Source organism: Lipophrys pholis (genome assembly GCF_963383615.2).
Source record: "Lipophrys pholis genome assembly, chromosome: 10".
NCBI classification, from domain to species: Eukaryota; Metazoa; Chordata; class Actinopteri; order Blenniiformes; family Blenniidae; genus Lipophrys; species Lipophrys pholis.
Genome location: NC_137640.1, coordinates 17,652,090 through 17,671,636, shown reverse-complemented (window position 1 = coordinate 17,671,636; position 19,547 = coordinate 17,652,090). Strand labels below are relative to the sequence as shown.

Sequence of the window (19,547 nt, the reverse complement as noted above, 5' to 3'; positions counted from 1 at the left end):
ACTGAGGTGATCAGATGCTCAGGACCTGAAGCAGTGGCCTCCTTTTAAAATTATTTCTCCAGTTTACTAGCCATGTTCTTTGACCGTCTAGGCCAGCTGTGCTGATCAAGATCAGAGTTCAGTCAACAGGTAACTATTTTTCCAACAGTTTGATAATATAGAGAATAATATGATTCCTGTTCGAATAGGAAAAAAACTTCATTTAATGTGGCTGTAATGTTCCTCCTCACCGGCAGATGGCGATCAAATATTTGTAACATTGCATCAGAGGATCTGACGTCACACAGCGCTCAACGTAAGACATGTGTCTACTCCGTACTCTTTCCCCGGCTCGTTCTGGTCAGGTAGGCTCCATGTAGCGGGTGAAAGTGGATTTATTGGCAGTATTTCAGCGAGAATTGGATAAATTGGAACGCGCGTCTGTGGGGAGACGGACTTGCTCGTGACACCGGCTCAGTTTCACTTCTCACGGGTTAGTTTAATGTTCTCGGTGTGAGTTGAGTACGCAGGGGTCAATGTCAGCCTTTTCATTGAAATCAAACATTAAATCTCCCCATACAATGGAAGCGTAGTTCTTCAGTCCAGTTTTAAACTAACCAACCTAATGGCAACGGTTTATATGACACCGTTGTGTCTGCAGTGAAGAGGTAAAGTTAAAGGAAACCTAACTCACAGTCCCTCTTCCTGCTGTGAAAGTTATGAATCAATGCACACGTTCCATAAATATTTGTCAATGGATTCTTATGAGATTTAATGTTGACAGCTCAGGTCTGGACTAGATAATCACAATTTAGGCTTAACATAAACTTCCAGCTTCAGTTAACCATATTTTAGTTTTGACTGCTCAACACATAAGGGCAGTCAGTATCACATGGTGGTGCCAGCACCACTCAGATGGACACGGAATTTAACGCAAGTCTTCTTGACTGTTGTGCGTGTTTCAGAACGTATTCCCTTATAATCATTAAAAATGTTATGTGGTTTGTCCCTGGATTATAGAATAGGATTACAGGCCTGTTCATGTTAACTTCAATAACAGGAGGTCTGACTTGTGCTGTTGGAGGAGAACAAATATCTGTTGGAAATCAGAAAAAACAATGCTTTCATTATAATGATTTAAAACAATATATAGATTCAATCTTTATGAATGAATCACTAACATTGATTTGAATTTGAATTGATCTTCCTTGTTTATGGTAGTTATTTATTCCCATTTAAATCCACTAAAGTGTTTCCAAAGAATCATCCAACAAGAATTTCGGACATATTTGATCTGTTTCAAAGACCCGAATGATCTGCTTTTTCAATTAAATCTCTGTTAATTAAGCGGCAAATGGATCGATTTCTTGTCTGCTAAAATTTTCAAATTTGAGTAAGTCTTTTATGATGAATAAATGTGTTGCACCAGGCCTGGACGGAGGGAATTATTTAATAGTCTTAGCCCTCTTTCAATTTGTCCAGCTGGCGTGTAATTATTTTACTCCACCAAGCAAAGAAAAGAGCAAATGTGAGTCGTGTCATAAGGAACTGTGTGTTTCATGAATAAAAGCAACATAGAAACTGAGACCACTTTCTTGTGCAGATGATAGCACGCTCTCTGGGGTCCAATCGTCATGCTTCCCCGGGCGGGTAAAGACTTTCTGGTGCGCATACGGTTCTCCTGGAGGCCTCTCTTCCAGGGCCGCTACCTGCTGCTCACCAACACCCTGAGCGGAGGAGTCATGCTGGGGCTCGGCGATACCCTGCAGCAGAGCCGTGAGATCCGCAGACACCCAGAAAGAATCAGGGACTGGAAGAGGACAGGTGAGAGAGAAAGAGAAAAAAGTTTTGTTCACTTTATTCATTTGGTTCATTTTTAGGTTGGCTGATATGTTTTTGAATTTGCGTAACTTGAGTGATTCCGATAGCTTCTTCTGTCCTGTGTGTCCCCATGAAATGTTAGTACTGTGAATTACTAAGATTTCATGGGGACAATCAAAGATAAATCTCAACAGCAATCAATTCAAGTAATCTGTCTATGTACTCATGGCAACCAGCAAGGTTTCTGTGAGAAAATATGGCTACAGAACTACAAACAACTACAAACGTGAGAAAGGTTTGAGCGCTTGGAAAGGTGGAATTTGTAGTTGTGTACTTGAGTCTTGCACGCTGACAGAATCTGCGCCATTGTTCCTCAACCACTGCACAGCCACAGGTCACTCCATGTCATCGAGAATTTGTTAAAGTGCAAGTGTTGTGTTGTATTCGTGGAGGGAGGGAAAAAAAATCAACAAGTACACAAGTCACCGTGGACAACTATGAATTCCACTTTTGCAAGTGATTTGAGATACTTGGAACAGTACATGCAACAAAGTAGCTCATAATTCACTGTGTGCACAATTATTAGGTAAGTGAGTATTTTCACAACATCATTTTTTATGCATATTTGCATATTTTCCAACTCCAAGCTGTATTAATATGAGTGCTTATTGGATTTGAGAACAATCGGTGACGTGTATTCGTGTCCTCAGGAGATCAACACTTTATATCGAGGTGTGCGTAGTTATTAGACAGATTCTTCTGCTGCACAATGGGCTGAAAAAGGGATTTGACTATCTCTGAAGAGTCAAAAATAGTTAAAAAAAAAAAGAAATTCAGAGGGGTACAACACACTTGATACTGTTAAGACATTGGGTCGCGATCACAGAACTTGTAAACGTTTTGCTGCAAAAAGTCATCAAGGTCAGAAAATATACATAGGGAAAGAACAAAAACCCCCCAAAATTGCCACAGATTTATGAACAATGAAGCATGAAGCCAAACGAAGCCATTGTCCTCCAATGCTGGCATGTTCCACACCTGTGACCTACCTGGAGCACCGAGAAGTACAAGGTGTTCTGTGCTCAGAGACATGGCCGCGGTAAGGAAGGCTGAAATCCTACCGCCATTGAAATGCGAAGTAATAATTGAAGGCATGTTTCACAAAGGTTTTATAGACGGGATGAAATGACTCATGACTGGATCATTGATGGGCACAAAGCTCCTGCATGGGAGGTTTCTGGTGGTGGCCGCTATCATTAGAGATGAGCTTCCTTTTTGGGTTGAAGATCAACTCCCAGATCTACTGCCAGTGATTAAAGGACATTTCCTCCAAGCAGTGGTACAGAAACCAGCCTTCACCTTTCAAGAAGACCATGATTTCTCTCCAGCACAAGGCATAAAAGTGCTCCGCTGCATGGTTTTACAGTAAAGACCTTAAAGATGACAGGAACGTGATACAGATTCCTTCCTCAACTGGCTTACACCTTATTGAGAAGGTTTTTTTTTTGTGCGGAAATATTAGAAACCTTCATTTGTAAATTTATTTGTTGTCTGTTCATTTTTATCTCTTACAGATGAAAACAAACAAGTGAGATGGAGAAATCTTTTATTGAGTTGCCTAATAACTCTGCACACTAATACTTGCCTAATAACTGCTCGCCCTGAGATATCCCCCCAAGAAAGACTGAAACAGGAGGCCAGCCAAACGCCATATTATACTGCTACGATCTGTCAAGAAGTGGATTTGGTGTATGTGGTCGTGTGAGACAGACGTTTAGTTTAAATCCTTTATTAGCTTCATAACTCACGAATAAGCACAAATGTCACTTCTTTTTGTTTCATATAATCAAGTATCGGTGAATAATTTGACAATTTTCTTTGATGATCGCTGGTTGTGGTGAAACCCGTGTGGCACGTTTCTGAAGCGCTTTGCTTTAAGCTGACAGTTCTCCATACGGCAGCTCCGGCTCCTCATGTGAGTTCTCTGTCTCTGCTGCTTGAGCCGCATGCCTGCAGAGCAACACGCAGTGAGTTGTCTGCTCACAGTCCACCAGACTTATTATTAAGTCTGACGTTATTTTTTTAGATTTTTCATTATGTATCAGTTAAAATTAAACCAAAAAGGCTTGAATATTTATCATAGTTTATTTGTTTATTATTTATTGAGACATTCTAGTTTTCTAAGCATTTGGTTTTTTTTTAAACTCTAATGTGTGTTAAGAATAGCATTCACAAAAATATATATCTCGTACTGAGGCTTATATTTATATAGCTGGTGCTCATGGGGTACACTTTTAAAATGACATTTTTGGAAGTGGCATAAAAGCGACAGAAACACAACAGAGAAGTCTCCAGTCTGGTCTCATTAAAAGGATCAGGAAAAATGAAGGAAATTTAAACTTGAAATGAGTGTTTTGTCAATAAATAAGTCCATCACGTATCTTGAGCGTCTCTCGTTCAGGAACTCTGCTTTTCTTTTTCCACTGCGAAGGTCGCATGTGTGTGGTGGGCTGCTCCATGGGTCCACTGCTACACTACTGGTACAGCTGGCTGGACAAAGTGTACGTGGGAAAAGCTGCAAGCACCTTGTGCAAGAAGGTCCTGGTGGACCAGGTGGTCGCCTCGCCAACACTGGGGATGTGGTACTTCTTAGGTGAGCATTCGTTGATCAGCTCCAATCAGGCGTCTCCCTGTTCCTGCAATCCGTACAATAGTTTAAGGTCTTTTTTTGGTTGTGGATATGAATACGAAATGAGTTTCCTGGGTGAGTTGCATGCATGTAGTCGATGATAGAATCAAAGGTTGCATATGAAGACTTGAGTTATGTAAGACTGTCTGCACATATTTCTTCATCAAAGCTGGATAGGAGTTCAAAGGTGATTCTGTTGCCGCTCCGGTCTCTCGTCTTATCTGAGGCTGTGTTTTAATGAAGTGTGGCACTGACGCACATCCGACAAACGACTCTGGTTTATGGCAGGAATGGACCTCATGGAGGGACGCTCTTTATCGGACGGGTGGGCAGAGTTCAAAGAAAAGTTCTGGGAGTTTTATAAGGTGAGTCCATCAGCGGTGGGGCGGCAGATCAAGTGCACACGTAGACACTTTACTGGCTCATCGAGCGCGAGGCATGTGATGACGAATCAGCCGTAAATGCTTCACACCAGCTTGTATTTATTCCACGTCAAACATTTCGACGGTGCAACTATTGACAGTTTGATGTTGAGCTCCAGTTTGGCGGCGTTGCCCCTCATTGCCATTGTCTTCAGTCGGTTGAGGACGCCACTGTGGCACGTTGTCTCTGTCACACGTGAGGAGGCGGCGACGCAAACAACAAACACATCTGTCCTTGTTGGAGAGACAAGAAAACAGTTCCACGCACGGTTTTGCTGTTCAGATTTTTATTTTGGTTTCATTTGTGATGTATTTGATACTCGACATGTTCACTAGTCAAACAACACAAGAATAAAACATTTCCCATAAACTCCATAACAGACCTGCATCGGACTGCATCTGCAGGCAAAACCAAGTAAATCCGGTTTTTGAAGCAGACTGTAATGCAGACCGTCAAAGAAATAGAGAGAATGCCCTTTTTCTTTTTCACACAATGTCAGATACAAGCCACACAGAGTAACCTTGTTAATTTCTTCAAAATAAGAGAATAACTCAGGTTCATTTACTCCTAAAATCAAGTTTATAAAATAAATACACATTTCAACAAACATGTCAGTTATTTCCTAATTTCATATGTTTCTATATCCATTGCAAATATAGTGCCATTTATTGCCCCATGTACTTTAGCATTTATACCTCGCATTAGCACATCGAGCTGCCAGCGAAAAGGTTTTTTTCTGCAGTTTTTCGATCCAAAGAGGAGGTAGTTCAAAGTAACACAAATGGAGAGTTTGATACTCGACAGGAAATTCACTGCAAAGCAGCTTTATAACCTTGAGCTCCAGTGTTTTGATGAACCTGTGAAAACATCAGAAAGTCCATCATTGTTCTAAAAAAAAAAAAAAAAAAAAGCCAAGAGATTGACATACAGCATAATACTTGCATACTTTGTGTAACAAAAGAAGTGTCCGAATAAAGTAAATGTTGACTTTTTTTCATTGATTTGTTTTTGTTCTATTTTGGAGTTTTTACAAGTTTGAATGGAAAAGGATGGAACAGAAAAAACAACAAGTACTTGAGTTTTTTATGTTACTGAATGCTTTCTGTCCTACACACAAATTCCACATAAATGATCTAAACAAAATTGCTTGGTTCTTATCTGTGTTAGATTTCTAAAAAACGACATTATGGTTGCTCTTGAGCCAAGTAGTAACCAACGCCGATGCAGCCTCTTGTTGACCGTCTGCTCCCCTGCTTCGGCCATTCGTGATGGTAATTATGTTAATCCTTCCTCCTCTGTTCACGCTGGAATCACGTCTGTGTGCGGTGACAGGCTGACTGGTGCATCTGGCCCGCGGCACAGATGGTCAACTTCTACTTCCTCTCGCCCAAATTTCGAGTCGTGTACATCAACTTTATCACTTTAGGATGGGATACCTACCTCTCCTACCTCAAACACAGAGTAAGTGTTTCTCACTGCATCACATGCGTCTCAATATTGCCGAGGTAGTTTCATTTGTTTTGTGTTTCAATGTACTGATTTACATGAGCTGAACGATATTTAAAGAAGAATTATGTCAGCAGATATTTGGACACATTTTCTACACTGTTGTTACTGGGCCTCTGTTACCTGAAGAATCCAATATTTCAATTCTGAAATGATTGTTTCGATATGGATAAGGAACGTCCGAGGTTCTCCACCTTCCTTAATCCTCAGATAGTTTTGCAAAGCCCTCTGGAGCGTTCGAGCGCGTTATCCTCTGTAGTACTAAAAACACATTTCTGTCACGGTAGTTGCGAAACGTCCCCGGACTTAAAATCCACGCTATCCACAGACACCGAGCTTTTCATTTCCTCGGTCACCACCACAGATATCTGAGTGTTTTCTGTCTGGACGCTGAACTCTTTCACTCTGAACATTAAACCAACAGATCTAAGTTATATCATCAGTGTCAGTCTTACAAAGGAATGAGTTTGATCAGTGTCGTGAACGAGCTTCGCTTTAAAAGGTGAACAAGCCAAATTCTGCCTCTTGATTGTATTGCAAAGAAGCTATCTAAAATAATATATTCTAAACTTTAAAAATATCAGGCTTTTGAAACCTCATTTTATTGTGTGTCATATTCCACCACTCGTTCATCGGCCGGAATAGTAAAATTGTTACAATTGAATTGGTTTGTGTTGCGTTGACAGGAGGACGGCCAGCTCACCGAGCCGGCGTCAGACAGCAGTGATCAAGATACACCGACCAAGGCGCTCCAGTCGCCTGAGCCCCTTCAGGAGAAGGTTTAGAGGCAGAGTTCATCCTCGCCTCCCAAGTCCTTCATGGGCAAAAGATGTTTGGATGTTTTTGGACTTCTTTGTTCCTCTCCTGGAAAAAGAATGCTGCAAGACTGTTGTGTTACATGCGTCAGGTTGTCTCTTCTTTCTTCCCTCTCCCAAGTTTTAAACGGACGGCTTCTACGCGCCGGGGGAGGTCGTGATGTTTAGGCTGAATTGCTGGAACACGTTTCTCCTTCGTGTCTGGAGCATTTTTATTGTGAAATGCTTTCTGTTTTTCTCTGAATGCCGTGCTCTCCTGGACGTCTGTTCAGAGACGAAAAGCTGCGTCACTGCCCTCAGCTGGAGTTCGGAACCTGAAAATGCCAACAAACAGCCCCTTCAAGAAACTTGTAATCAAGTCTTATCTGTCTTCTCGTGTCGCATCCGAACGTTCAGACTGACTCGTGCGTACGGGAATTTGAAACGGTTTCGGTGACTGAATTTAGCAACAGACCAAGTAATCCTCTGTAAACTTTGCCTTAAAGCGTAGTCCAGTACTTCATTTGTCTGCGTGCCAAGTGACCTTTTCCTATTTAATTATTCCATTTGTGGTGTATATATATTTTTTTTTTAATGATGCTTGAATGTGTTTCTGTTAAATTAAAAAGCTGTTCTATTTTGTCATAAGATGCAGAAATTTATGTGTGAACGTGTTTCTTGTGAGAATAAAAGAGACTGTAAGATTGACCTAGTACACTGTGTATCATACTAGCTCATTTAAACGTCGACTTTTTATTTAGGCAGCTTTGGTAACTTATCAGTTCATTCAGTAAGAGAAATTTAACAGTATATATCGTGGGTATCCATCCAACATAGGTTCTGCTACTGCGTTCAACCTCGGTCACCATGAATAATTGGACTCATGATTGTCATTCCGGGAAGTGTTTGAGTTTTAAAATGTAAAGTTAAAAGGTGGACTTCACTGAAGTTAAAGCTAGAGACATTCGGTTTGTCTTTGCTGGTTTGTGTTGCTAAATGTTGAGATATGTCATTTAAAAGAGATGGATTGAATAAATAAATGAAAGACTGACTTTCTTCCTGTATTTCATACGGACCAGCAGTTCTGCTCCTGCCGACGTTTGTCTTCTTCCAAATCTTCATAAACAAGCAAAGGAAAAAAAACATACTAGTAAACTGCTTGTGTGTACAGTTTGGTGTGCTGTGTACTTCGAAAAAAGTCTTTGTGCTTTTTAAAAGGGAGAGGATGAAACAAAAGCGTTTTGGGATTATATCTATTTATTATGTTTTTATTGACCCTCAGTTGTTAGAAGATTGAGGTTTTTCTACCAAAACAATTGTTCTCCATGTGTTTCCTCCTCCCAACACTTCAGTGAGCCTGTTTTTTTTTTTCTTCTTTCTTTTACTGAGGAAACAATAATAAGAAAAGCGTTTGTGATCATTGTTTATAATCCATAGCAATGTAAAGTGAATGCCAATGGACAATAATCTCGTCAGAATTGCCAGTTCTTCTGCATCTCCTCTTCATAGAGCAACTCTCAAACATCAACATTGCACTTACATTTTAACAGCTTTGTCCCGACACCCAGGATTAGATTCAATTTTTCTGTGTTTTAAATTTAATTGTGATGTTTATTTATTTTCAATTTGGCTGTGCAGCAGCAGTCTTTGACACCTTTTTCTTTTCAGTCACTTTATATTTCACCCCAGATGTACCGGCAGTTCTATTTTCTTGACAATAATGATTGCATTTATCTTGTCAACACAGATTCAATACCATTCAAACTTTTATGTGTTCTGACATCTATATTTCAAGCTTCTGAAACTATTAAATTGATAGCAACGTAGTCATTTTACCTGCAGTGATTTTGTCCACAGTGGCCTCGTGTTTATTACTCTCACCAATATTGAGAAAAACACTTGTTCCTTTCTAGTCTTATAGCCTTTCTTTGTGGACTTTGCATGTTCTCCCTGTGCATGCATAGGTTTTCTGCAAGCCGTCTGGTTTCCTCCAAAATGCGTTTCTCTGTTTGCTCTGTGATGGATTGAGAGTGAGTCTTTTTTTCCCCCTCAATATTCAGTTGAGTTTCTCTCTTTCCCACCACAACCCTAAAGCTGGACATATCAGTATAGAAGACAGAGGGATGACTGGATAAAATTGCGCTGCAGTGGCCGACATGAACAGCGAAAAAGATGCCCAGTTTTAAATGTTGCACATACCATAAAATGTCCTTCATGTGCATCAGGGAACCATTTCCTGAGTGTTCGTGAGTAAAGGTCACTGCCACAAGTTGCTTCTGGAGTAAAAATGGTGATCAGCAGCTGTCAGTAGGAGGGATGGCGCTTAAGGCAAATACACCTTGATTAAATATTGACTGACTTGCCAGAAGCAAGGCATGCCATTGAGATGTTGCAGCCTGTGTTCAGAGCGCTCCACCTCAGACATTCAATACATCCTGCAGTCAAGGATGTCACCTGTGTGCGTTTTGAGTTTCACTGATATGACTGTCAGCCATTTCCTCTCCCACCATGACTGCAGCGACGTGCCTCATTCGTGTCCTGGTGCTCCTGTCGGCAGTGACAGTCTGCAGTGGTAAGTTTCCACATGTCATTTCAACCCGTTGAAGCTGTGTGTACTGTATATTTAGGATTTCTAATGTTATGTCACAATCCCATGGATATATGCAAATTTATGCATACGGGAAATGATCCACTGTGAGACCGTTTGAGCTCAGCATTTGGCACAGGTCACTGCTTATATACGTTTAAATGTTCAAAAGACTTACATGAAGTTATATTTGAGGTCAGGAATACATTAAAAGTTGAACTTCATCCGTCCAACATTTGACCCATTAAGTACCATTAATGTAACTTTTTTTTTTTTTTTTTTTGCTTGATCAAAATTAAAAATACTTTTATCTTTGTTAAATTATAAGTGTACAAGCTAAGGTCAGGAAAGAAGTACGCTTCATTTACACAACGCAGAACGTATTTCATTAACAGACAAATCAATCCATATCCACTTTAAGTTTACCCGCTCAAAATAAATCAGCTTTTGATCATATCACACAATCTTTTAAAGGAATTTTAGAAATATTTTAAAACCTCATTTTTAAGTGTTTTTAATGCTTTTCGTGACATGACCATTATTGATGACTCTCAATCAATTATTGATTATTTGAATTGAGCGCTCTAAACAACATGATTGTCTCTCCTATGCAGTCCACAAGGCACGTGGATGTGGATGTTCAATGACAAATTTTGGATTTGCATACAATGGGTTTTTTTTCAGAAGATTTTCCACAAGGTTAGGGTGAAGTGTTTTTGCAGATTTTATTTGCATGTCAATTTCTGAGAGGCTCTGCCTCTCTGAAATGAAGTGTCCCATGACCAAATAAACAGAACTGGCTGGTAATATTATTTGGTGCCGCTTACTTTTCATCTGCAACTGTCCCAGTTTTTTTTTTTTTTTAGATATATTGGTACCAAATTGAAAATGACAAAATATGTTTTGTGAATAGAAATATTATGTTTGCATGTTGTGCATGAAATATACATTATTGTATCAATAAGAAAATTTCAAATCATTGTATCCTGTCTATATTTAGATCAGAGACATTGTCCAAACCTTTATGCATTACTGATTTATTTACCGTCACAGTTATGCGTCAATCATCTCTAACACATTTGACTTTTTTTTTTAAAAACCCATCAATTATTCAGTGAATGTGGAACACTTTTTCCACTATGAAGCCATTTTGTTCCTCTTTTCACCTACACAAGATTCAACTATGGGAGCTCATAAAGTAATGCTGAAGGTCATGATGGAGGTATATATGTTTTGTTCTGACACAAAAAGTCAGATTTCTATGGATATTAGAGCTTTAAGTTGTATTATAATTTTTGCAATGAGGCAAGCAAGCTTGCTCTTTTGTTTCCCAAAATATGGACTGTAACCTGTCTCTGCCATTTCTGCTGTTGTGGTATGTTCAGTGTCACTGTATGCTCGTCTGACTGGTGATAAAGTAAACAAATTGACAACTCCTCAACATATCCCTGTCATCTTATGATTGAAAAGATAAAATATGGTAGTAAAAGACAACATTTCATTTCACTCGACTCCGAATCTGAATGTACGGGTCTTCCTACCTAACTGTTGTCACGGCATCCCGGGTGGAAACATTATTGTTGTCTCATGTGCTGCTAACAGCTGACAGACACCAAAGTTAATCTGCTAAACAAAGCTTCCTGTTGCTGGACCGGCTTCCCGGCTCGTACCACCATTAAACACTGTCAAATCATCTTAAAATAGAGTTGGTCTCATGGTCACCTCTACTTTTAGATGAACATCTAAAGTATGTCATTTGCTTTTTAAACCTGTTAGGGTGCCCACTCCACTTGTGTAATCTTTAATCAGGTGTGAATGATTTGAATCAGCACGTTGTCCTTCATGCTGTCTCTCTTTTCAGGCAGCAGCACTCCCTCTGGAGCCGCTCAGGGGACGGAGGCCCCCGCAAGCACAGCGCGCCTCACCACTCCAGATGTATTCACCGCTGCACAAACCACCACCAATGCACCACAACCTCAGACAACAATAACAACAACACCGCAAAAGACTACCGTAGCAGTCACTCCTACTTCAGCTTCAACACAAACACCCACTCTTTCTACGAATACAAAAACAGAACAGACGCCAGAGGAGGAGACAGTTTCACTTTCAGCTACATCAATCTCAACAGATGTCACGTCAACGACCACAACAAACACAACTGACTCAGGTTAGACAAGTTGTTAAAATGTCACTAAGCTCTGTCAAAGTGAGGAAGTGGGAATTTTTGGAGCAAATCTGATGACACTGATGAACAGCATTTGTGCATCTCGCTAAGCAAGAAGATATCAGGAATTGCAGGATTTTTGTATGTGGTGAAGTGAAGTGCAAGACAATTTTGATCTAACAGGTGTCATTTCATCCCTATGTTGACTTGGGTGATGAGGATTATGTGGGGCTAGTGTTGTTTCTTAATTTCAATTCTTATTGCGACCTTGTAACTCCCTGAGTTTCAGGCTGTATTATGTAGTGGTTATCACTCTGGTGTTACAGTGAGATCATTTCTGGTTACAGTCTGGGATTTTCTGTATCGAGTGTCCTGAGTCTTTCAGTACTCCGGTTTCCTCCCACAGTACAAGAGCATGCTTTGAGGGTTACTAGTGATTTTTGATTAACCATTGGTGTGAATGTGAGTATGTGTGTTTGTCTGTGATGGACTGGTGGCCTGTTCAGAATGTTCCCTGCCTTAAGTTGGTTAAAGGGATGTAGGAGATAAAGGGATTGGTTTTAATTCATTTACCAAAAAAAGACGTTTTGGCAAATCACATGTAATGTTTGTGTTTTTTGTTTCACTGGCAGCTCTTTCACAAGACTGGGAAAAGAGCGACTTGGAAGCAAACCCCGGCCTTGTGGCTGTAATTTGCATCTTCTGTGTCATCTTTGCTCTTATGATTGTGGTTGCTGCGCTAAAATTCATTCGGTCACCCAGATCCAACTTTGAGAGGCTGGAAGATATGCCCCTGGTGAGTCAGAGAACGGGAAACACGGCATTTTACATCACAACAGATCATCTATCCATTCAACCACACTCATGTATACACACACACACACACACACACACACACACACACACACACACACACACACACACACACACACACACACACACACACACACACACACACACACACACACACACACACACACACACACACACACACACACACACACACACACACACACACATACACACATGATTACAATTATTTACAGTCTTGACATGAGTATATAACTCATAGGCTATAGATACAACTATGTTTTTTAATTAAATTAATTTAGGTAACAGTTCTATCTGCAAAATAATTAAATATCAAATTATTCTGTTCTTTCAGGACAATGAAGAATCGTTCAGTATGTAGCTAACATTCCATTTTTTGCAACACAATGTGTTTTCTATTATTGTTTTGTCCCCGTTAGCAGCATCATAATATATCAAATGATTTTCTGAAAATGGTATCAAAGTCGTCTCCAATTGGAAAGAGCACACATTTCTATTCAACAGTTTATGTATCTACAGCCACGGTTTAACAATATATGTTTATTTTGTCAGAGAAAGCTGTTGCTAATACACAAATACAGATATACAGTAAGTGCTGTGATGAAGTCCTTTCCGGTGTGAGTGACAGTTCCAGTATTTCTACCAGCAGGGGGCCACACTTACTAATTTTGGGATAGACATGGAGTGGCATGCACAAGTAAATATACCGTCAAACCTGACAGGTCATGGCAGGTACTCTGAATACCATTTGTTGTCTTTGTCCGTGCTCCTTTTTTACTCCTCCACAGGCATGAACAGTCGTATGCCGCGCTTCCGTTTACACTTACAAGAAGTCTGCTTTTCATTGTGGGGGAAAAAAAGTCCCACATAACAGTGGTGAGCCAAGCATGTCATGACTAAGATATTTCTGTTGGCATGAAAGCTTATCATTAACACTGCATCAGTGCGTCAGCAGCTATTCCCACACCGTCATCATCCTGGAGTCTTCAGATAGCGTTTCAGGTGAACGTGCAGACAGGACACAGGCCATTTAAGAGAACACCTGCGCAAACAAGTCCAATGCAACGGCTTGCCTGGGTATTGAAATGAATGCATGTCAATAGAATGCTAAGACATATTCAGAGCAATATGTGACACCACCCACTCAGCATTTTATAATGAACTTTTTTTTTTCTGGACAATTTCCGTAGAAAATAAAAAGTGGGAAGATTAAAGATTAACCTTGTTTCACACTTATTGTTGCAGTAAAAATCTTTCAGGATATTGTGCTGCATTAGAACAAAGTGTGCTTTACGTCAGTGGAAAGAGCATTTCAAACAATAAAAGACCAGCTGCATGAAAAGAAAGCAGCAGAATCTGCCAAATAAGCACAGAACGAGGGAAGCATAACTAACAGAGTTAATGAATTACAGGACAAGTGTAACAGTATGACCAAGATTCCCTTTCTCACCAAAAAGAAGATGTGCACTTATTTACTCATTTCTGTAGTATTTGGGTTTATAATATTGTTGATAATATTAATGTTTTGTCTAAGGGAGGCTTGAACGCTTTTAGAAATTATAGGTAATTATGTAAAGTGAAAAACAAGCATTGAGCAAGAATAACTTTGTTCACTAAAAAAGGAACTGTATAAAACACTCCTTCCTAACAAGAGTGATATTAAAAACAACTATTATTCCTACTGCTTGAGGAGTGTGTTATCAGAACACTGTTGTCTTCAAAATGTAAATCATGTCAACATTCCTTAAACACTTGGTTATTTCGTTTTCAAAATGTAATATTTTTTGCATTATTGCAAAAATTATTGTATATTTTTAACTAAATTGTGTGCACTAATATCAATATGAGCCTGCATTGCAAAATAATTGATCAAGTTTCAGTAAGGCACAAAGCAATACAAAATGTACCAAACTGAAACTTATTCTGACAGAATATTTAAAAAAACAACAACATTGCAATAAAAAGTTTATACAATTTTTTAATTAAGGTGAAATGATAAGAGACATGAAAGTAGCTAAAAGACACAAATTGAACAGCAGTGGTAAACAAATATAACAGATTTATCTAAAAGCACCTCTAAGAAAAAGATGTGTCTTTTCAACATATTGATTTGCAAAATTCAGGGGAGTGTAATCAGTGTAGTAACATCTGCAAAAGTGTATTATAAACATTACCTTCCTACTCTGAACACTGGGAAGCTTTAGAAGTAAAGTAAGTAATTATCATTCCGATTGTGAACGTAAACTGAGACCCTGAGCTAAACCGGAATGACCTGTGTGTTTCTTTTAACTTTTGTTTGGATGTTTTGTCTTGTGTTTTCAGGGCAAAGTGAATGAGGAGTCGCCTTTTGCTCAGCACTCAAAATGAAACAAGAAGTTCTCGTAAGGCACCAACAGCCGGCAGGATGCCAGCCTGCTGTACAGCGTTGGTGTGTCTGGACAGAAGAAAACACAGACATGTTGTCTATTCCAGCAGCAAGAACAACTTAAGGCACACAAATGTTTTTTTCTCGTGCTCATACCTCTTTACATTGCACTCTTGTCAAAGTCTGCGGAGAATTTCAACCTCAGATTTGACATTTGGCCATCATTTCTTTTACTACAACTGATTTAATTTTGGAAACTTGATCAGGTCTTGGATTAATGCTTTGTCTTTTTTTCTAATTGGGAAAATCAACCTACATTTTGTCTCTGAAGTCTAGTGAATAGTTTGAAATGATACAGAGGTTAGAGGTTGAAGAGGTAAGGTCACTCAAAACTGAAAAGTAATGGGTTAACGACTAAAAGCTGTCCTGCTCCCGCAATAGAGGTCGATCAAACCGTGAATGTACCGTAGGTGCTTCTAATTCCTTTCTGGTGTTCCAACTATTTTGGATTACTTACAAGACCCTCTGTCTGCATTAAAGCACTGTTGGAAGACCACACTGTGGTACCAGACCCTGGTGAGCATCAGCTGAATAGTATTGTACTGCAGAAAGTAAAGATTGAGGGGAAAAAGAAGAGAGACGTCATCATAAAACTTCAAAATGATGTGACTCTTCAAGCTAAAAGCAGTAAACCTTCATATTCAGAGAGAGAGGGGGCTGTGTTTAGTTGATATGCCTTTATTTTTCTCACAGGGGAGAAATTCACAGTGTTGTCAGAAGCAGTACACACACAGAAATACACACACACACCAGACAGACGAAATATCATATAATACAAATAAATACATATACATACATATGGAAATAAAATGTATATTCATACAATGCCTCTATTGCTCAGTGGAACAGATTCGTGTACTAAATATCATGTCATCTAAAGAAGATCTCCATGTGTGAATAACAAAGTATTCAGGAGTTTTTTTCAGGCTCTCATGACTGAAATATGACTTTAAGGCCTGAGATAATCTTCTGAATTAATACCTTTTTGTTTTGCACATTCCTTAATGTTTGTAATCCGCAGCTCAACAGTTCATCATCTCAGATTGCCAACTGAATATTAATAGAAATTTAAAAATAAGAGGGGCGCCAAAAACGTGTGGCCAAAACAGAATTGTTATAGATCACACACCGTGATCGCTTCAGCCTATCAAAGAGGCCTAACCCAACCTGCAGGAAGGTTGTATTTCCCCACATTTAATTGCAGCCTGAGGGGAAAATAGTTTTCATTCTTTACAGACGCGGTTAGTTTGTGTAGCAATGCGGCTGTTCCACATTACTTTACCCAAATTACCAGCCAACATAGTAATTTGCTGAGTGAGGATATTTCTAGTTTTTCTGCAAACAAATTCTGGCCACGTTTAGCATCATGGTTTTTTTCAGGACTTTTCAGAATTAGACTGATTACCACAAAATCATATACAGCAAGTTATACTCTATATACTCTAAAAATGTTTGCTTTGATTTATTTTTCTGAAGTTGCTCTTCTTGTTTCTTCTTGTTGTTTTGGCCAGGCAGTTATCATGGCGCCCCCCACCCCCCCTCCCCCTTCTTAAGCTTGTTATCTGTTGTCTTCAGTCACACTTAAACATGTCAAGTTTCCTCTTCCAGACACGTCCGAGTGCAGAGATAAACCTATGTCTGGAGGCTTTAATGGAGGGGATGACCCTGAAGGTCAAGACTTACAGGTCTGGTCACTACAGTCAAAATGGACGAGTGTGCCGATACAAGTTGACACTGACTCTATTGTGACGTACCGTTCACTACCATCAGCTTCCAATTGAAAAAGACGACATTTTGATGTACTGACTCAACTTTGTTTGCCCTGAATTTTAAACGAAATTTAAAATCAACGCAACAATTAATTTATTTTTTGCTCCCATTTTTCATGAGCTGAACACAACTTTTTCCGTGTATAGAAATAAAGTATATTGCTCTCAAATATTGTTCGCAAATTTGTCTAAATCTGTGTTAGTGAGCACTTCTCCTTTGCCAAGATCATCAATCCACCTCTGCATTATCAGGCTGCAACATGAGGCGATGGCCGTGGATGAATGGCACAACAATGGTTCCTCAGGATCTTGTCACGGTGTCTCTGTGTATTCAAAATACCATCAATAAAATGCACCCGTGTTTGTTGTCCATAACAAACGCCTCACCATATCTCAACCCCACCACCACCGCCATGGGCCACTCCATCCACAACGCTGACCTCGGCAAACTGCTCAACCACTTCTTTGGTTATGCAAACAGATTTGTTGTCTCACACCATCTTGAAGGTTGAAGATGCTGGACGTGGAGGCTGGTGTGGTTACATCTCCGGTTGTGAGGCCCACTGGATGTTTCTGCGAAATTCCCTGAAACGGCTTTGGAGACGACTCATGGTAGAGAAATGACTATTTAACTCACGGTCAACAACTCTGGTGGACATTCCTGCAGTCGACGTGCCAGTTGCACTCTGTGGCATTGTGCTGTGATAAAACTGCCTAAGACACGTCTGTGAAACAATCCTGTTGCCTAATCAGCATCTCGATATGCCACGCCGGTGAGGTGGATGGATTATCTCTGCCAAGGAGAAGTGCTTACATTTTTTGTTGAGTGAAATTCTGGTGTCATATATATATTTGGCCTACTTACTTGCAAAGAGCCATTTGTTGAAGGAAAACATTGTGTTACTTACAATTTCAGGTCCTTTAGAAAATGTCGAAAGCAAATAAATCTCAGTATTTAACCATTGTGTTTTGGAAGCAACAGAATTTGATGACAAAAACAAGATGCAACTGCATTTTACACATGAGGTTTCTCTAAACATAGATTTAAGTAAAAAAAAAACTCTAATTCTCTACTTCAGTAAAAAAAAAAAAAAGACAAACTCAGGGAAACTTATTCACGATGTATAATAACAAGCAAACACCAACCAGAAACCCCAATTTAAGGTTAAATCAAGCAAAGCCAGAGGAGAGAATCATGAAGTGCTGGTCTGAGGACAGTATCTTAACTCTCCAGGGCGGCTTCGACTGTACAGACTGGGAATGTTTTTATGATGCACTCAAAGACATGAATGAATTGACCGATATAATCTCGCCGTATATTTCATTCTGTCTGGACTCTATTATCCCTCACAAGAAGGTGGTTAAACATTCTGATAAGTCTCAGAAGATTGCATCAAGGGAAGTGTGAAATGAAATAAGGAAGGCTAAAGCAAAATACAGAGATAAATTGGTAAATGCAGTACAGCAGTGGCAACCTCCAAGCAGCCTGGCAAGGTTTAGAAATGATGACATCCATTCATCACTATCTTGATCAGGGAAAACAACCAGTCAGAGAAAATGGGACAAATAAAATGGACATCTTTAACTCATTGTTTTCTCCTTTTGAAACTGACTACTCAGAAAGAGTCACCTCGTATAAATGTTCACTTGTACCTGAAAATTATATAGTTGTTAAAATTATTAAGTTACTGTCCTGAAGTCAAGTCTTTTATTTGTAACAAACAAAGTATACACACAGTATAATGTGCCGTTAAATGTTTTTAGTACTTGTTCCACACCGAAAGACAATTTTTAATAATCGATTAGAAGAATAAAAACAGCTCAATGTTTTATTTTTTTTGTGTGTGAATTATTCCAGATGTGTGCTGACTGTGGCCAGAAAGCCACAATTTGGAAAACATTGACAAAACTAAAAAAAAAAAAAATGCCAAGGAGTTAAATGACTCCAGACCAGTTGCACTTGCATCCCTGTTCATGAAAGTGTTTTGAAAGCTCATAAAAGATATGGTGGTCTCCCTTGTAGACGACAAACTAAACCCCTTACCGTTGGTTTATGAGATTGGCAAAACATGTCGGCGATGCCAAACGTTTTATTCCGGCCAGAGCTTATAAGCGCCTGGAGAAACATGTAAAAAGTCTCATGTAAGGATGTTTTCCTCGTCTGCTTCTAGTTGCCTCACATTTAAATTGGCCAACTTGTATCTTATTTGAAATTACCTGCTCAGTTTTTAGTGCTGCTTTTAGAATTTCTGACAAAGAGAATCCAGCCAGTGTTGGTGAACGGACTCATGTCTGGCAGCAGGCCTTCAAACACAGGCTCGCCTCACAGTTGTGTCCTGTCACCTTTGCTCTTTATTATGTACACAGACAGCTGCAGAACTTTACAGGACGAGAGTCATTTTGTTCCAATGACGGCCACGACCAGGCCTTACTGCCTTTTGCGGAACGGTGTGAAGCTCATTTCTTGGATTGAAACATATTAAAAACCAAGGAACTAAGATTTGCTTTTTGCAGAAAAGGGATATAAGAGAGCATAATTCATGATCAAAAGGTCTG

At 39.5% G+C, this 19,547-nt stretch overlaps 2 protein-coding genes across 3 annotated transcripts; both read left to right on the top strand.

Moving 5' to 3' along the window:
* The first annotated feature begins 278 nt into the window (after positions 1-278).
* mpv17l2 (MPV17 mitochondrial inner membrane protein like 2) lies at positions 279-8,292 on the top strand. Of its 2 annotated transcripts, none has more exons than XM_080474270.1 (6): positions 279-344; positions 1,583-1,803; positions 4,292-4,453; positions 4,778-4,854; positions 6,245-6,373; positions 7,105-8,274. In XM_080474270.1, the coding sequence occupies exons 2-6, from the start codon at positions 1,614-1,616 to the stop codon at positions 7,201-7,203; spliced, it is 657 nt and encodes a 218-aa protein (XP_080330396.1). In that variant the 5' UTR covers positions 279-344; positions 1,583-1,613; the 3' UTR covers positions 7,204-8,274. The 2 variants fall into 2 exon arrangements, with proteins under 2 accessions (XP_080330396.1, XP_080330395.1); XM_080474269.1 differs by having other exon boundaries at positions 282-472; positions 7,105-8,292.
* A 1,334-nt stretch (positions 8,293-9,626) lies between these two features.
* cist1 (colon, intestine and stomach enriched 1) lies at positions 9,627-17,158 on the top strand. Its single transcript, XM_080474047.1, has 4 exons — positions 9,627-9,784; positions 11,661-11,969; positions 12,599-12,762; positions 15,120-17,158. The coding sequence occupies exons 1-4, from the start codon at positions 9,721-9,723 to the stop codon at positions 15,162-15,164; spliced, it is 582 nt and encodes a 193-aa protein (XP_080330173.1). The 5' UTR covers positions 9,627-9,720; the 3' UTR covers positions 15,165-17,158.
* The last annotated feature ends 2,389 nt before the right edge of the window (positions 17,159-19,547 follow it).